The following is a 19,685-nucleotide window of genomic DNA, read 5'->3' as shown; positions in this document are numbered from 1 at the left end:
GTAGTTGGAGGGGACCGGTCCCTTCTTGGGGTCCTTGGGGATCAGGACCGTCCGGCCTTCAGTTAGCCATTCCGGGTGTCTCTCGTTAACTAGCAGCTGGTTCATTTGTGCTGCCAGACGCTCGTGGAGTGCAGTCAGCTTCTTCAGCCAGTAGGCGTGAACCATGTCGGGCCCTGGTGCTGTCCAACTCTTCATACTGGAGACCCTTTCTTGGATATCTGCCACTGTGATGGTTACTGGACCCTGTTCAGGGAGGTCGCTGTGGTCTGCCCTCAGATCCACTAGCCACTGAGCATTGCCGTTATGGGTTGCATCCTTCTCCCATATGCTCTTCCAGTATTGCTCCGTCTCCAGCCTTGGTGGTGCTGTTCTCTTATTGTTCCCTTGCCACTGAGAGTACACCTTTGCTGGTTCTGTGGAGAACAGCTGGTTTATTCTCCTGCCTTCTATCTCTCTGGTGTACCTCCTCAAGCGGCTGGCCAAGGCTGTGAGTCTTTGCTTGGCAGTTTCCAAGGCCTCAGGTATGGACAGCTTGCTGTATTTCTTAGGCACCTTATTTGTCGCACCTTTCTGCAACTCTGTTAGTTGGCTAACCTCCCTCCGTGCTACTTTGATCTTGCCCTCTAGCCTCCTTCTCCATGGAGGGTACTGCCCCTTGTGGCTGTTCAACTTGTAGCCAAGCATCTCACTGATCACTGCTGCCATACTGTAGATCAGCTTGTTAGTGTCGGTAATCGTGGTTGTAGGTATTGCCCGTAGTGCTGCATTAACATCATCTAGCAGACCTTCTGAGGGTACTTCACGTAATCTTGGTAACCGGCTACGGGGGATCCAGGTTTCAAGCTTGGCCATGATCCTATTTTTCAGGTCAGTTCCTCTCGCACTCAACGATCCTTCTCCTATCGCACTTGGGGCTATGTACCCAATCTCGGGTGGGGGTGATGATATCTCCCCCCTGACCTGGCGTCCTGACTCCTCCTTGCCGTAGCATTTGTGTTGTACCTCGTCAATCTCTAGCTGTGAGAGCAGTCCCTTCTTTCGAATGTTGGAACACTGAGCTACTAGTTGTTTCGCCGTCATTGTGGATGTTGGGTATCGAAGAATCCATAGGTCCCTCATCCTATTCATGTAGCCCCTTCCGCCGGGGTTACTTGCGTAGTAGCATTCCAACAACGCCCTGTTTTCGTCCCTTGCCCACCGATGCCTTCTTGTTCCAGTAGCCCACTTTTCGTCAGGGTGCCCTGGTTCCTCAACACCTGACGCGGACCTTGTTGATCCGGGCGACGTCCGAGCCGGCATGCCTTCATATTTATCTGTCTCGCTCATGTCTGCGGTAGGCTTGCTTAGCATAGGGGGTCTAGCCTTAGGACCCTTACTGGATACAGACGCCCCAGGCAGGAATCGAACTTGCGATCCTCTGTTCCAAAGGCGTGTAGTTTAACCACTACGCTATCCAGCTGCCTCTATGAGTACAAGATCCATAGAGGCTGGGGTCTATCACACCAGGCAAGACCCCAGGTGCAGGCTGTGTAAAGATGCCCCAGAGACAATCCAGCACATAACAGCAGGGTGCAAGATGCTAGCAGGCAAGGCATACATGGAACGCCATAACCAAGTGGCCGGCATAGTGTACAGGAACATCTGTGCCGAGTATAACCTGGAAGTCCCGAGGTCAAAATGGGAGAAGCCCCCAAGGGTGGTGGAGAATGACCGAGCTAAGATCCTGTGGGACTTCCAGATACAGACGGACAAAATGGTGGTGGCTAACCAACCGGACATAGTGGTGGTAGACAAACAGAAGAAGACGGCCGTAGTGATCGATGTAGCGGTTCCCAATGACAGCAATATCAGGAAGAAGGAACACGAGAAGCTGGAGAAATACCAAGGGCTCAGAGAAGAGCTCGAGAGGATGTGGAGGGTGAAGGTAACGGTGGTCCCCGTGGTAATCGGAGCACTAGGTGCGGTGACTCCCAAGCTAGGCGAGTGGCTCCAGCAGATCCCGGGAACAACATCGGAGATCTCTGTCCAGAAGAGCGCAGTCCTGGGAACAGCTAAGATACTGCGCAGGACCCTCAAGCTCCCAGGCCTCTGGTAGAGGACCCGAGCTTGAAGGATAAACCGCCCGCAGGGGCGTGCTGGGTGTTTTTTATATATATCCATCAATCCATCTTTTTCCGCTTATCTGGGGCCGGGTCGTGGAGGCAGCAGTCCAAGCAGAGAAGCCCAGACCTCCCTCTCCCCAGCCACCTCTTCCAGCTTGTCCGGGGAAACACCAGGGTTTTCCCAAGCCAGCAGAGATATAATAATTCCCAGTGTGTCCTGGGTCTACCCCGGGGTCTCCTCCCAGTGGGACATGCCCAGAACACCTCACCCAGGAGGCATCCTTGTCAGATGCCCGAACCACCTATTATTCAAATCACATCACAACACACACTGACCCCTGAGTCCCCGTGTTTTTAACTCGGCGGACGTGATTAAGGATGCCGACCACCGCAGACCGCGCCCCACCACATACCCCCATCGCCCGATTGAGGCCGGGGAACCACCCAGCTGAACCTACACCCCACCGCGAGTGGGAGGGGGAATCAGCCCGGACCGTCAGCACCCCTGGGGCCCAGCCAAGCGACTGGGAGTTGCGAATCCAGGTGGCCGCCTGCGAATCCAGCAGCGTTGGCCAAGCTGGTTCGGAGGTCGGCCGCGTGGCAGGTGGACGCGGCGCGGCCGGCACAGTCGTGAGTCCCAGGTCATAGGCGGCTTGGCAGATCTCAAGCATGGTGCACACCTCGATGGCCAGCTCCAATCGAGCAGGTTCCCCTGGCACTTGGACGTCTGTCTCCTTGTGCGGCTTCTTCATCACTGTCACCGCCGCCGCCGCTCCCGGCTCGAGCAGCCCTTCGCGCGGCTCCTCTTCCTCCGGCCGACGCAGCCCCCCACGCGCCTCGTCCACTGCTCCTAGCAGGAGCAGCTCTTAACCCGGCTGTTCCCCCTCCTTCAGCAGGCGCAGATCCCCGCGCGCCTCGTCTGCCACCTCCGGCTGCTGAGGTGCCTCATGCGGCTCCTCCACTGATTCACTGCCCTCAGGACATACCTGTGGGGGTGGCGCCCAGGCCCAGAGCAGCACCGCCAGCTCCCCAATCCTTTCCAGGTGCTGCTCGGTCCGGTCCCGCAGCTCTTCCTGCTGGCGACGCACCTCCGCCACCTGCTCCCGCTGGGCGGCTGCCATTTTGGCCACCCTCTGAGCCAGCTCCTCCCTTCTCCCGTCACTCATGAACAAGACCCCGAGATACTTAAACTCCTCCACTTGGGGCATGATTCTGTCCATAAAAATTCCGAACAGAATCGGTGACAAAGGGCAGCCCTGGCAGAGTCCATCACCCACCAGGAACGAGTCCGACTTATTGTCGGCTATGTGGACTGAGCTCTTGCAACAGGTGTATAAGGATCGAATGGCAGGGCTCTAGAGTGCGACCAATTTGGTCGCAAATGCGACCAAATTTTTCAGTGGTGCGACTAAAAAAATATATTTGGTTGCACCTGTGCAACCAACTGTTCCGGTAGCAAAAGAAAAAAAAAAAAAATCTGCAACCTTCCCTGTGGTCAACAACAGACACACATTATGCCCCTATCGTGGACTAAACCAATCAGAGATAGTCAGGGGCGGGACCTCTCTGATTGGCCGTGGTCCAGTTGAAAGTGCAGGTGGAAGTGGGAGGTGAGTAGCTTGAATAAAGCGATATCAATTCATTAAATCCTGACTTTTAAATATAACTGTGTTTTGCCAGAAACGCCAGATTCTCAGATTAAAGCTCACAAAACCATTTCAACAACAACCAAACAGCAGATGAGAGCAGGTACACGGACTCCACACAAAGACGTAAACACAGACCGACGCATCAGAATCAGCTTTGTCTTTCTCGGCTTTCTCACCCGACGGCCCGTAGACGGACACGCTGTCGGAGCTTAGCGATCCTGATGCGTCCGGTCCGCGCTGTGTTTCCGTCTTTTTGCGCTGATTCTGAGCTGCAGGTTTTGTCTCTCCAACCAAAATCCACCGAGCCAGCAGCAAAAGAAGCAGCAAACTGCGCTTCACATTTGATCAATGTCGTCATGAATTTTGCTGTTTTGCTTCCACGACTATTAAAATCACACTTCATGCACAGCTAGCTCTCTCTCTCTCTCTCTCTCTGTACTTCAAGAACAGTTTCCGTCTCCAATCTCTGTTTTCTGTATTATTCATTGGCTTATTACCCACCAGTCTACCGCTGTTCACAGCGCTGTGGCTGCTGTCTTTTTCTTTTTTTCACTTAAATGACCTCGGACAAGAAAGCCTATTTTTTTCTGTTGTTCAATACTGAAGAAATTTAAACTTTATATGCAGAACATTGTAGAATATTTTTAAGGTTATCTGCTATAAAAAGCCAGACCAGGAAAATCTCCTTCATGTTTTTCTGTTTTATTCTCAGTTACTTTCACACAAAGGCATCTGCTGTGATGTTCACAATTCTGATGAAGTCAGTGCTGATAAATGATCAGAATTATAATATTTCTGACTGTCTGAGGCTAAGTTGAATCGAATCGGGACTTTGAAAACCGGAATCGAGTGGATTATAGAAATAAGTGATGATACCCAGCCCTAGTGAGCAGCCTAGGCACGACAGAAGTGGATGTAGCTGTAATAGGAAAAGAACTATTGCTAACTTTTCTGTTAAGTTAAGGCCTGATCCTTCTGAAATTCATAGCCAGTGCTCTGACACGGTGTCATCAATCTTTGAATGCTGAAAAAGCACAGTGTATCCAGAAAAACACATTATATCAATTATTATAAAATCTGTGTGCGCCTAACTTTTGTACCGGTACGCCTAACTTTTTAAAGTTAGGCGTACCGGTACGCCCATGGCAAAAAGTTAGTCTAGAGCCCTGAATGGTCAGTAGCAATGGGCCAAACATCCCATACTCCCGATGCACCTCCCATAGGACACCCCGAGGGACACGGTTGAATGCCTTCTCCAAGTCCACAAAACACATGTAGACTGCTTGGGCAAACTCCCATGCACCCTCGAATATCCTTAAGAGGATAAAGAGCTGGTCTAGTGTTTCACTACCAGGACAAAACTACATTGTTCCTCCTGTATCTGAGGTTTGATATGTATGTATATGTATATTAGGGGTGCAACGATACACAAAATTCACGGTTCGGTTCGGTTCGATACTTTGGTGTCACGGTTCGATATTTTTTCGATACAAAAAAATGTTCATGCATTTTTTATTTGTCATTTATTAAAATTATAAATATATATTTTAACTCAAAAGTACAGTTTTTAAATTTAACCCTAACCCTTGTGCGTGTTTTTTATTTTGACAGTGAATGCGCACCTGCGGACCACTTATGTGCAGCCCTGGTTATTTAGCTCGTCATATTGCAGCCACAGAAATTCTTTTGTCCATGAAACCATAAAGCTGCACTTTCTTTTTGCCTTATAGTCTGATTTGTCATAACTTCTCCGTTTTGTGGTAAGCTTTTCTTTGGCTGTCACTTCTTCACCCTGACCTGTCTTATTTGGCTCAGCAGAACTAAAATATATATACTGCTACTTTTACACACGGACTCACATAAGCTCAGCGATTCTCTGCGCGATCAACCTCTCACATGTTTAAGCTGCGGGAGATTTCACTTGTCATGTTTGCATAGTAAGCTAACAATTAATAAGACGATGTCAGAGGAATTGGTGCACAAATTATCATCACTCACAGATCAGTGCTGTCATTGCAAAGTGAAAGCAAAAAAACAAGCGCAAATTCAAACGCGACTTCAATATGTCACATATTGACAGTGGCTCACCGATGCCAATGACATAATTACCCAGCTACATTTCTGAAAGAATGCAAAAGCATTGACATATATTTTTCCTACAATAGCCCGACGGGCAGGGAAGAGATAGATTTTGGTAGCCCGACTGAAAAAATCGCTAGCTCCAGGACGTCGGGCTAGCGATTTTGCGAGCCCTGTATCTGATTGAGGAATCACTCATCTTTGGAAAAGAGAGTTTATTACAGAGAAATGTCTCTTTCCAAAATAAAAGCTATACTATCCGCTTCTTCTGGGCTATATTCTCAGCAGCATAAGGAGAATCACGTGCTAACAGCTGTCTAAATGACTCGGGTAAAGTTAGTAGCATGCTTGTTGTTTTTGTCTTTGCACTAGGATGATGTCGGTGTAAATGTGCAGTCATATTCGTTGTGTTCCCACTAGTGCTTTCAGGTTAATCTCGTTGAAATGACCTTAACGCCACAACACGGCAAATCTCCGTTAACGAGCTACCGCCGATCGCCCCGTGCATGGGGCTAGACGGCCAACACGTTAACGAGCTAACTGCGCTAACACACTAGTTCACACCAATGTAATTAAGCATTGCATGGCACATCCAACATACTGTTTTACTTTAGTCCATGACTCGCTTACCTTCAGGGTCATACGTCACATGAAAACCAAAATAATTCCAAACGCCAGATCTGAATGAGAGTGGGGGAGGTCCATCTTGCAAGGAGAGCTTAACTTCTGTCTCGCTAGCTTGCCCTGCGCTCTTCCTTCTGACTATGCTGTCTGTGTTGAGTGCTCAGTGGATCTGCGCTCGACAGTGCAGCCTAGGCGGAGTAGTCGAACGCAGATTCACTGAGCGCTCAACACAGACAGCATCGTCAGAAGGAAAGTTGATAAAATAAATTACAAATGTTGTATTGTTCGATACATATGCGTACCGAACCGAAAGCACTGTATCGAATGGTTCAATATCGATACGAATATCGTTGCACCCCTAGTGTATATATATATACATATACACACATATACATACGTATATGTGTGTATATATATACATATACATACGTATATATATGTATATATATATATATATATATATACACACATATACGTATGTACACTCAACAAAAATATAAACGCAACACCTTTGTTACTGCTCCCATTCCCCATGGGATGGACGTAGAGACCTAAAATTCATTCCAGATACACAATATAACCATCCCTCCCAAACAGTGGTCACAAATCAGTCCAAATGTGTGGTAGTGGGCACATCTGCTATATTGAGATAATCCATCCCACCTCACAGGTGTGCCACATCAGGATGCTGATCTGACATCATGAGTAGTGCACAGGTGTACCTCAGACTGCCCACAACAAAAGGCCACCCTGGAATGTGCAGTTTTTTGCGCTATTGGGGGTCTGGGGACCCAGAACCGGTCAGTATCTGGTGTGACCACCATTTGCCTCATGCAGTGCAACACATCGTCGCATGGAGTCTATCAGATTGGCAATTGTGGCCTGTGGAATGTTGGTCCACTCCACTTCAATGGCTGTGCGAGGTTGTTGGATATTCGTGGGAACTGGTACACGCTGTCGTATACGCCGGTCAAGCACATCCCGAACATGCTCAATGGGTGACATGTCCGGTGAGTATGCTGGCCATGCAAGAACTGGGACATTCTCAGCTGCCATCTGCCCTGAACAATGTGAACCATGATTCATCCGTGAAGCGCACACCTCTCCAACGTGCCAGACGCCATCGAATGTGAGCATTTGCCCACACAAGTCTGTTACGGCGACGAGCTGGAGTCAGGTCAAGACCCCGATGAGGACGACGGGCATGCAGTTGAGCGTCCCTGAGACGGTTTCTGACAGTTTGTGCAGAAATTGTTTGGTTGTGCAAACCAATTGTTCCAGCAGCTGTCTGGGTGGCTGGTCTCAGACGATCTTGGAGGTGAACCTGCTGGATGTGGAGGTCCTGGGCTGGTGTGGTTACACGAGGTCTGCGGTTGTGAGGCCGGTTGGATGTGCTGCCATATTCTCTGAAACGCCTGTGGAGACGGCTTATGGTTGAGAAATGAACATTCAATGCACGGGCGACAGATCTGGTTGACATTCCAGCTGTCAGCATGCCAATTGCACGCTCCCTCATTGCTTGTGGCATCTGTGGCATTTTGCTGTGAGACAAAACTGCACATTCCAGGGTGGCCTTTTGTTGTGGGCAGTCTGAGGTACACCTGTGCACTACTCATGATGTCAGATCAGCATCCTGATGTGGCACACCTGTGAGGTGGGATGGATTATCTCAATATAGCAGATGTGCCCACTACCACACATTTGGACTGATTTGTGACCACTGTTTGGGAGGGATGGTTATATTGTGTATCTGGAATGAATTTTAGGTCTCTACGTCCATCCCATGGGGAATGGGAGCAAAAACAAAAGTGTTGCGTTTATATTTTTGTTGAGTGTATATGTATATATATACACACATATACGTATGTATATGTATATATATACATATATATACACATAAAAACACCCAGCACGCCCCTGCGGGCGGTTTATCCTTCAAGCTCGGGTCCTCTACCAGAGGCCTGGGAGCTTGAGGGTCCTGCGCAGTATCTTAGCTGTTCCCAGGACTGCGCTCTTCTGGACAGAGATCTCCGATGTTGTTCCCGGGATCTGCTGGAGCCACTCGCCTAGCTTGGGAGTCACCGCACCTAGTGCTCCGATTACCACGGGGAGCACCGCATTTCATCTCCGAGGAAGGGATCCCAGAGAGAAGTAAAGCAAGTGTATAAGTTCATCTCTGAATGTTTGTAAAGCATTCCGACGTTAAGTTTAACAACCGATATGTGGAGCGACTGCCTCTTCTCTCTCTCTCTCCGGCTGCTACTTCAATCACGAAACTGATCAATGATCAGCTGATCGGCTTTTCTGTCGTGAGTCCGTCTCTCTTCTCTGTTTTTGGTCCACTTCGCGCCAGAAAGAGGAAACCAGCGGCTGAACAACAGCAGCACGTTTAAGCTTGATCAGCTGTTGTTAGAATTTATTTAATATTACTTTCTACACCAGGATCTTTTTCTACGTAGCTGACGGCTGTAACTGTGCAGGGGCGGATCTAGCAAAGTTTAGCCAGGGGGGCCGATAGGGCATGAACAGGGAAAAGGGGGCACAACGACATACTTTTCTTTCTTATTCTCAATTAAAATGTCGAGCTTTTAATAAATAATTATCTGAATCTTACACCCAAAGTTTTAATCTGATGTAAAATGTATAGAAGTCCATTACTGTATATAGTAACTGTTAAGTCTAATATACTCTAGTAAGCTATAGTACTTTTTTCTTTGGGAAGGTACCATCTGTGCAGTCTGCAGTTCTGTTGAAGAAAGATGTTGAATCTGTTTAATTATTCTTGAAAAATAATTGATTTCTGTGCATTTTTTTTTTCACACTGCATCAAATTAAAGTTGATTACGTCGATTAAGCATCATGAGGTGGAGGGTGATACGTATGACCTCTCAGCTAGGTTCTAGCCAATCATTTTACGTTTCCGAGGATAGTAGGCGGGCCCAGGTACGTACGTTCTTTTAGAGCAGAGCAACAGATTAAAAATGCCCAAGGCGAAGCGGTCAAAGTCTGGCTGTACTTCACAGCAAAATATGCAAACTCAGCAGCAACAAGTGCTTTAAGCTGATACTGTGATACTGTCAAAGGAGGTAACACCTCAAATCCGATGAAACACCTGGCGACGCATAGCGTTTTTTTAAAAGCAGAGAAATGCGCTGTATTTGATAGCTTGCTGCGAGACCTCACACCTCACACATCTACTGCGGGTGTGGTGCCTGTTATCGGACCCGGAGTTAGCAACATCCCCCAAAAACCCGAAGAGGAGAGTCCTGGCCCCTAGCCCTGCCAGTGTAGCAGAAATGATGAGGATGATGATGCAGCAGCAGCCGTTCTTCTCTGCGTGAGTAGCTTAATGTTGTTCGTGTGTAATTTACATTGAGTAGGCTAACCACGTTATTACATTAATGCATGTAAGGTGAACTAGCAAACACCATCATAGTTACATGCGGCTGTCTTCTTGTTTGATGGCAGATACTCCCTTCACCCTGGCTAAAAAGGCTAAAATGACCAAAGAAGAAGTGGAAAACAGTTAAACATGAGAGGTCAAAGGAGCTTGCAAAGAAAAGCGTCTGGACTTCTTTAAGTTGCTTGAAGACGTTTCACCTCTCATCCGAGAAGCTGCTTCAGTTCTAAGGTCAAATGGTGGAGAGTCCCAGATATAAACCTAGTGGGAGTTTCCCCCCACAGAGGGACAAAAGGACCCCTGATGATCCTCTAATCGCCTGAGCCAAGGTGTGAAACTGGGTGTGGGTCCCAATCAGCCAGAGTTTCGGGTGAGCTCATTGTGAAACCTGGCCCCACCTTATCATGTGAATTCCTGAGGTCAGATGGCCCAGGATGTGAGTGGGCGTTAAGGCGTCTGGCAGACAGTTGGTGTCGTAAACCCCGCCTCTGTTCAAAGATGGTCGCTCACAGTGGACATAGATGGCTTCTTTCACTCCTCTTTCAAACCATCTGTCCTCTCTGTCCAAAATGTGAACATTGGCATCCTCGAAAGAGTGTCCTTTATCCTTAAGATGCATTTTGGACAGAGAGGACAGATGGTTTGAAAGAGGAGTGAAAGAAGCCATCTATGTCCACTGTGAGCGACCATCTTTGAACAGAGGCGGGGTTTACGACACCAACTCTCTGCCATCTATAATCCAGTTTTGAGATCCCTCCCCAGACGCCTTAACGCCCACTCACATCCTGGGCCATCTGATCTCAGGAATTCGCATGATAAGGTGGGGCCAGGTTTCACAATGAGCTCACCCGAAACTCTGGCTGATTGGGACCCACACCCAGTTTCACACCTTGGCTCAGGCGATTAGAGGATCATCAGGGGGTCCTTTTGTCCCTCTGTGGGGGGAAACTCCCACTGGGTTTATATCTGGGACTCTCCACCATTTGACCTTAGAACTGAAGAAGCTTCTCGGATGAGAGGTGAAACGTCTTCAAGTAACTTAAAGAAGTCCAGACGCTTTTCTTTGCAAGCTCCTTCGACTACGATGACCTGGATGACTGAGAACCTTCACAGACACTTAAACATGAGAGGTTTTTGGACAAAGTTTGTGTTTTTTCCATTGTTTAAGCACTGCTTCCAGCCAAGAGTGATACCATACATGTCCTATAGCTGCAGAAAAGGCTAACATTGTTATCTTTTTACCAAAAAAAACAGCTGAACATGAGAGGTTTTTGGACCAATTTTGTGTTCTCCATTCTTTAAGCACCGTTTAAGCACCGGCACCGTTTCAAAAGTACCGGTTTGGTACTGGTATCGGATAAAACCTAAACGATACCTATCCCTACTCGAGATGAGTACTGTCAGTGCGCCTCAGGGTGGCTGTGGCTACAATGTAGCTTGCCATCACCTGTGTGTGAATGGGTGGGTGACTGTGTGTGAATGGGTGGGTGACTGGGTGTGTAAAGCACTTTGGGGTCCTTAGGGACTAGTAAAGCGCTATACAAATACAGGCCATTTACAGGCCATGAGAGGGGCCTGTTGAAAAAGCCTGGCTGTCTCATGGTAACATACAGGAGTCATCACTCACTGTAAAGGTGACACAGAGTTCCCAAACTTCATGCATTACCACTGCATCAATCACCAACAGGCGTTACATGCAAAGGTGATCGGGCATGTCATGACTCCCGTCGTGAAGATCATAAACAGCATCCGCTCCAGAGCTAAACAGCACAGAGCATTCAAGGTGCTGTTGAAGGAGCTGTCAGCTGACTGTGGTGACCTGCTACTACATACGGAAATCCGATGGCTCAGCACGGGATGGATTTTGCTTTGTTTTTTGTCACTTTTGGGTGAAATCAGGGAGTTCATGCAATCCAAGGCGATGACACAACGCTGCTGGAGGACAGTGAGTGGATACTTGACTTTGCATTTTTGATGGACATTACTGGGAAATTGAACCATTTCAACTGTAAGCTGCAAGGCAAAGGTAAGACTGTTGCTGACATGATAAGTGCTTTAAATGCATTTAAAGCCCAGATGAACATCTTCTCTGTGCATGTACAGAGAAATGCACTTTCCCTCTGTGCAGATGGTGCTGAAAGACAACGCTTCTGCATCTGAGACTTTTGACAAAGTTGCAGAAAAGTACTCTCAAGACCTTGATCATTCATTTCCAATCCATTCATGAACGTGGACACAGCATGCATTGCTGAGCAACTAAGTGCAATGTTCAGCTTTATGCTGGACAGGTGGAAATCGAAATTAGAACACAGCAAAATGACCTCCACCTCAAAGCCAAACTTTGGGTGCCTTGTTGACACAGAAAAGTACAGTGGTGTATGCACAGCATCTATGAAGGTTGCCAGCCTGTATGGTTCAACCTGTCTTTGTGAATCAGCCTTTTCTGACATAAACTTCATCAAGAACAAGCACAGAACACGCCTCTCTGATGCACATCTGCAAGACTGAGAGCTGCGGTGTCAAGTTATACCCCAGATTGCAACACACTGGTGAACAGCAGGAAATGCCAGGGTTCCCAGTGGCAACATGGCAGTGTCATGGCAAAGCTGAATTTAATTATTGAAAAACAAACGTGTTCATTGAATGTAACATTTGATATTTTTTAGAAAATCTGCAGATTTTGTGACAAGTTCAGTAAAATCTGAAAGTTGATTTTTGTATGTTTCATAATTGATAATCTGTGCAGACATGGTGCAGTGCATGATTTGTTCAACATTGTTAGCGGCAAGTGAAAACGTTGCAGATTATTTGAAAATGTAAATACTTTAGAGATTTATAGAAAGAAAGTGTGTATATGTATCTGTTTCCTACCTTCTTAAAGCATTGTTTGTAATTATTGTGAGAAATCAGGATCAGTGTCTTTACAGAGATGAATACCTTCAATTATTAATAATAACATATAATTAAAAGTAAACTGAGCAAATTTGTTATTTCAGAAGTGTAAAGTATCAAACTGGTAGCCCTTCGCATTAATCAGTACCCAAGAAGTAGCTCTCAGTTTCACAAAGGTTGGTGACCCCTGATTTACTTACCCCTCAGTCCAGTTTACTGTAGAAGACTTCTCAGGATGAAACAGACACCCAGGGTTGGAAGCACATGCCCTGTCTGCTTTCAGTATTGCTATTCCAACCCTATTCCCAAAGAGATACAGCCCAGTTTCTCTTTGACTGCAGCTGTTGATTAAAACTGTCAATCATTATGTACTGTCTAAGTTTTACAGCATCAAGTCACTAATGAAAAACAAACTTGTGAGAAACATGTACCCTTGATCCAACACCAGCATTAAAACAAGTTCTCCAGTTGTTGTTTCAGTCTGAGCTGCAGGTCCTCTAACATGAGTATGAAGACTTATTCTAAATGCTCTAAACAACAGAATAATTCAACTCTGTCTTATTTCTTCTGGGCCAAATTGTGTATCCCCGAAGATGCGCGATTATAAAATATACAAAATAAGACAATAACAAAGTGTATTAGGCGAATATAAAGTGATATTTACATTTTTCTGCTAGGAGATTTAACACATCATAAGCTACTTGTCAGTTATGACGGCCCTTAAAATAAACACTGGTGCTCAAACTAAAGACATTTCCAAGTGACACAACAGGCAGTGCACATGAAAATGGCTCTCAGCGTCAAGGTGCTGTATTAAGCTTCAACAATTGTATGGGATATCATTACCATAAGTACACAAGACTAGGTGTAGAGGCCTTACCGAGGTATTTAATGGTGAATCCCCGAGGCGGATTAAGAGACCTCCGCATCCATCCCTCCCTCAGTACCTCCAGGTGGTCTTCCTTGCCTTGAATTAATAGCACATGCTCGTCAATCCATCCCAGGAAGAAAGTCTCGGACACGGCCTCTGTAATCCGCTGGTTCCATACATGATGCTGGGTATTTTCTGCTTTAAAATCGGCAAAAATCTCATAGCCGGTGTGGTGTCTCGGGAACTCGTCGCTTTCAGACACCCTGCCCCCTAACGCCTCCCCAGCCCCGACCCTGGATAGCACTATAGCCAAAGAATGGGGAGCTATCTGCAGGAAAGACTCCATTGTCGCATCGGCCTTCTAGCTCTCGGTCGAATATACTACAATCGTTTTATTCATCTCTAACAACGTCGGGCTGAACGGAAAACAAACAGTCCATGTTGGCTGGCAGTGCAGCTACGTTTTGCGGCAGCCGCATAGATTATAGTTGTATTTCATGAAGCTAGTCTGCTAGCTGCAGTTAGCTCTTTAACCTTACATGTACCCAATTTCTACATTTTAAGGTCCGTCTTCCTGTTCGGGCGGAATGTAGAGCCCCGAAACCGAACACGAAAATTAGTGTTGATTCATCTCGAGTGCTGTCTAGCAGGAGAGGACATGATTCATTCTCGATTTAAACCTCGTTGTTGCGCCTGAGATCTAGAAATATTGCTACCTAGCTGGATGCTAACATTTTAATCAATTCACCCCGGCAACAGATGCGGCGGCGCCCCTCTTCTTAGCAACAGACAGCAACGCAGTTTCGTGGGTCAGTTGGCTTTGATTTGCCAACCTTTACGATTAAGGGCCAGGCGTAATTTTCAGTTGTCAGATGATCGTGTCGAGTCTTGCGATACGCTTTAAACAATACGTAAGAATACAGCTGGATGCAGGACTGTCTCATCCAGGTACAGTGGTGACAGACGTCGCTACGGAGCTACGCTTTAATAAGTGTGAAAACATTCTTCCGGGTACATTTTCAACTTAAGACTCTTCGTGCCACATATATATGTGGGCTAACTATTCTAAATAATTACTATTACCTTGTTAACAAATTATTATACTTGAATAATACATATAAAAATGACTCGCATATAATTATACTATAGTAAATCTTTGTTCATGACTAGTTCACTTGAAATGAGCAGTTTTGAAACACACATTTTGTAGTAGTTCAACAGATCATTTTTATGAATTTTCTGAACGATTTGGGAGTGATTGTAGCCTCCCCGAAGTAACGAATCACAAATAACTGTGTGTGTTTTTTGTGTGTCTTGGCTGTGCATGGGTTATGTGCAATATGTGTGGAATATGATGAATTCTGAAGTGCTTAACAAGCTAATAACACACACGCACACAGACACACTAACTGCCATAAAACTTGCATAAAATGTTCTTGTCCTCAATTCTTCCAAGTTTGTACACACTCATTTTAGTACATGATTTGATAGCTTACACATCCCATCACTCAGTGCTGCTGCTCCAACACCTCAGGGCTGGATGTGCTGCAGCTGTCCCACAACAGACTGACCATTTAATTCAGGTGTTTTGGAGTGGGGAAACACCCCTACCTAAAACATCTAAAGCAAGCTGTCCCAAGAACCAGAACTTTGAACTGCTGCATTGCCATTATTGCCTGAAGAAAACTGGCCCAACTACACGGTGTTGCCCTGAGACAACGAACCAAAATCTGTCTATAAACAACTAAAAATACTTCTTCAATGTTCTTAAACATGCACAGATTTTAAATATATGCTTATTTCAATTTAAACGTACATAAAATTGATATTAGTCTCAGCATTAGCTAGCACTCTGTCGTGCAGATTTGACATCTGAGAGGATTGCTCCACCCCCGAGTCAAAGGTCAAACTCTGTGCTTCTCATCATTTTACTGAAAACTGAAGTGTGTTGTGTCACAAAACAAGTAAATATGTCTTTTTTAAATTATGGGAGAGTGTAATCACAACAAGATTGGTTTAATTCCTGAAGGCAACACTGTGCCATGGAGGGTTATTAGTAATGGGTGTAAATGGGTGAATGTGGTATGCTCTATATAAGAACCAGTCTATTTACAGATTCTTCAACCTGCATTTGTGGGATTGTAAGTCAACCAGTGTGGTTGTGTTGGTCACTCTGGCAGAACCAGTGCACTCAAGCTGATGGGATTCCAGAAGCTCAGAAAAAGAGTCAGCAGCAGAATCAGCTGCTTGACACTGGCAGAGAAGATCTGGCAGGTTTTCAACCCACATACTCAACCCTACTCTTTACTTTTGGTCCTAAGTTTATTATTCAAGTCAAGGGTAATCATTTATTTACATGGGCTGTTCGGTTGAGTCATTCAGCAATAGATAGATAGATAGATAGATAGATAGATAGATAGATAGATAGATAGATAGATAGATAGATAGATAGATAGATAGATAGATAGATAGATAGATAGATAGATAGATAGATAGATAGATAGATAGATAAACCTGTTAATTTAAAGTTAAAGTTAATTCTGCACGTCACATTTTTCCTCCCTCACATAAGAAACTTCCCTGTATAACACAGAAAAGGAGAAAAAATAAGTTGCAAATAGGAAAACAAAAAATGTTCATTTCAAAACAAAGTGCTTGAATTATCTGGGAGGCAAAACTTAACATCTTCTGCAACACAGGAACACTGAGTTGCTGAGGGGACAGTGTGTGATTGTTTGGTACCACCACATGGCCAGAGGGAGGAGCAGTTTGCAATCTCAGGTCAGGGAGAAAGGGAGGTTGGAGGTTGTGGCTGATAAATCTGAGGGGCTGATGAGAGTGCGAGGCTGTGACCCTGAGTGTTTCAGCATCTCTCAGGTGTGGATGTTGAAAATTTAAAGGGCAAAGGAGCTGATAATGCAGGTCGATGATGGCGCTGAGGCTGTGCAGGTACGAGACAAGCACCTGGTTTGTTCCCACCTTTGGGGACAGGTGCACTGTAAGACCGGAGAGGATTGTAATGAACAATTTGAGACCTGACCTGCTACAAAGACCAAGAAGCTTATCGTGGACTACAGGAACTCCAGGGTGGAGGGCACACCCAGCAGTTTGATGGGACAGAGGTGGAGAGAGTCAGTGGTTTCAGGTTCCTGTGGATCAACCTCAGTGAGGAATAATTTGTTATTTGCAGGTCACTCTGGAATGGTGGCTGCACGAGTTTATTTCTCTTCACTTTTCACGTCTCTTCTCTTCTTTGTCTGTACTTGTTATGTCTGCTTTGCATTCAGTGCTGGAATTTATCACATAAACATACAGCACACACACAAACACACAAACACACACAGCAAGCTTCATGCCAACAACAGCCTCGGCCCTCCTGATGGTCAGTCTGTTTGCGTCCTTTGCTTTGACGCCTGCACCCCAGCACGCCACAGCAAAGACGATGGTGCTGCCAACAACAGGCTGATAGAACATATGGAGCAGCTGCTGCAGACACTGAAGGATCTGAGCCTTCGCAGAAAGTAAAGCCGGCTCAGAGCCTTTGTGGAGGCAGCGTCCGTGTCGGCAGACCACTCCAGCTTGTCATCCAGTTGAACTCCCAGATACTTGTAGGATGTGACTATTTCCACATCAGTCCCACTAATGCAGACAGGAGAAGATGGGGATCTGTTTCTGCAGGTGGTTCACCTCACACCACCTCATAAAGAGATCAGTCCGTCCTCTGTACTCCTCTTCCCGTGTCCACACTTCCAATAATGGCCGTGTCATCAGAGGATTCCTGGAGGAGTTTCTGTGATGTGCTTGAAGTCGTCCGTATGGATGGTGAAGAGGAGAGGGGACAGCACAGTTCCCTGGGTGCTCCTATGTTGCTGTTCAGACTCTCTGACACACAGCTCTGCAGTCTCACAAACTGTGGTCTGCCTGTCAGGTACAGTGGGGAAAAAAGTATTTAGTCAGCCACCGATTGTGCAAGTTCCCCCACTTAAAATGATGACAGAGGTCAGTAATTTGCACCAGAGGTACACTTCAACTGTGAGAGACAGAATGTGAAAAAAAAATCCATGAATCCACATGGTAGGATTTGTAAAGAATTTATTCGTAAATCAGGGTGGAAAATAAGTATTTGGTCACCTCAAACAAGGAAAATCTCTGGCTCTCACAGACCTGTAACGTCTTCTGTAAGAAGCTTTTCTGTCCCCCACTCGTTACCTGTATGAATGGCACCTGTTTGAACTCATCATCTGTATAAAAGACACCTGTCCACAGCCTCAAACAGTCAGACTCCAAACTCCGCCATGGCCAAGACCAAAGAGCTTTCGAAGGACACCAGGAAAAGTATTGTAGACCTGCACCAGACTGGGAAGAGTGAATCTACAATAGGCAAGCAGCTTGGTGTGAAAAAATCAACTGTGGGAGCAATCATCAGAAAATGGAAGACATACAAGACCACTGATAATCTCCCTCGATCTGGGGCTCCACGCAAGATCTCATCCCGTGGGGTCAAAATGATCATGAGAACGGTGAGCAAAGATCCCAGAACCACACGGGGGGACCTGGTGAATGACCTGCAGAGAGCTGGGACCAAAGTAACAAAGGTCACCATCAGTAACACACTACAACGGCAGGGAATCAAATCCCGCAGTGCCAGACGTGTTCCGCTGCTGAAGCCAGTGCATGTCCAGGCCCGTCTGAAGTTTGCCAGAGAGCACATGGATGATACAGCAGAGGATTGGGAGAATGTCATGTGGTCAGATGAAACCAAAGTAGAACTTTTTGGTATAAACTCAACTCGTCGTGTTTGGAGGAAGAAGAATACTGAGTTGCATCCCAAGAACACCATACCTACTGTGAAGCATGGGGGTGGAAACATCATGCTATGGGGCTGTTTTTCTGCCAAGGGGACAGGACGACTGATCCGTGTTAAGGACAGAATGAATGGGGCCATGTATCGTGAGATTTTGAGCCAAAACCTCCTTCCATCAGTGAGAACTTTGAAGATGAAACGAGGCTGGGTCTTCCAACATGACAATGATCCAAAACACACCGCCCGGGCAACAAAGGAGTGGCTCCGTAAGAAGCATTTGAAAGTCCTGGAGTGGCCTAGCCAGTCTCCAGACCTCAACCCCATAGAAAATCTGTGGCGGGAGTTGAAAGTCCGTGTTGCTCGGCGACAGCCCCAAAACATCACTGCTCTCGAGAAGATCTGCATGGAGGACCAAAATACCAGCTACTGTGTGTGCAAACCTGGTAAAGACCTATAGTAAACGTTTGACCTCTGTTATTGCCAACAAAGGTTATGTTACAAAGTATTGAGTTGTATTTTTGTTATTGACCAAATACTTATTTTCCACCCTGATTTACGAATAAACTCTTTACAAATCCTACCATGTGGATTCATGGATTTTTTTTTCACATTCTGTCTCTCACAGTTGAAGTGCACCTCTGGTGCAAATTACTGACCTCTGTCATCATTTTAGGTGGGGGAACTTGCACAATCGGTGGCTGACTAAATACTTTTTTGCCCCACTGTAGATCCACTGGACCAGTGGAGCCTCCACCTGCATGGACTCCGACTTCTCCCTCAGCAGCACGGGCCGGATCGAGTTAAAGGCGCTAGAGAAGTCCAAGAACATTATCTGAACTGTGGTGTTGGGTCGAGGAACACGCTCTCTGCAGCACATGTATCACTGCATTGTCCACCCCCAGGTGGGGCTGGTATGGAAACTGCAGAGGGTCCTGTGGCTAACTCTCCAGGGTGAGTAAGTTGCTAGTTGTTACACTACAAACGTAAGAGACAGTCTATTTTTTCCTGTTATTATTTAAATCAGTGTGGTGGTTGCATTTGGTTACCCATAGGTGTGTGTGGGACCATGCAGACAGCAACATATGTTCGTATCATCACACACACAACAGCTGTGTGCATTCTTAATGCCTTGTTGTAGGAGGTAAGTGTTTGCCCAGACTGTGTTCAGTAAGTTCAAATCATCACATTACTGTACACTGGTACAGCACATGTGGGTGAAGTTCTGGTGTGCAAGCTTCCCAAGCAACAGTGGTGTTGTCACGGT

At 46.3% G+C, this 19,685-nt stretch overlaps 1 protein-coding gene across 2 annotated transcripts in view; it reads right to left on the bottom strand.

Annotated features, from left to right (window-relative positions):
* Nucleotides 1-14,581, bottom strand: part of stox2b (storkhead box 2b) — a 61,087-nt gene extending 46,506 nt beyond the window's left edge. Inside the window, exon 1 of one of the 2 annotated variants that reach the window (XM_080901873.1) lies at nucleotides 13,627-14,581. In XM_080901873.1, coding sequence (XP_080757999.1) covers nucleotides 13,627-13,963 — 337 coding nt within the window. In that variant the 5' untranslated portion in view covers nucleotides 13,964-14,581. The remainder of the gene's footprint in view (nucleotides 1-13,626) is intronic. The other variant, XM_080901872.1, reaches the window with a different exon arrangement.
* Between the last annotated feature and the right edge of the window lie 5,104 nt (nucleotides 14,582-19,685).

Source organism: Rhamphochromis sp. 'chilingali' (genome assembly GCF_963969265.1).
Source record: "Rhamphochromis sp. 'chilingali' genome assembly, chromosome: 13".
NCBI classification, from domain to species: domain Eukaryota; kingdom Metazoa; phylum Chordata; class Actinopteri; order Cichliformes; family Cichlidae; genus Rhamphochromis; species Rhamphochromis sp. 'chilingali'.
This window is presented reverse-complemented; position numbering and strand designations above follow the sequence as displayed.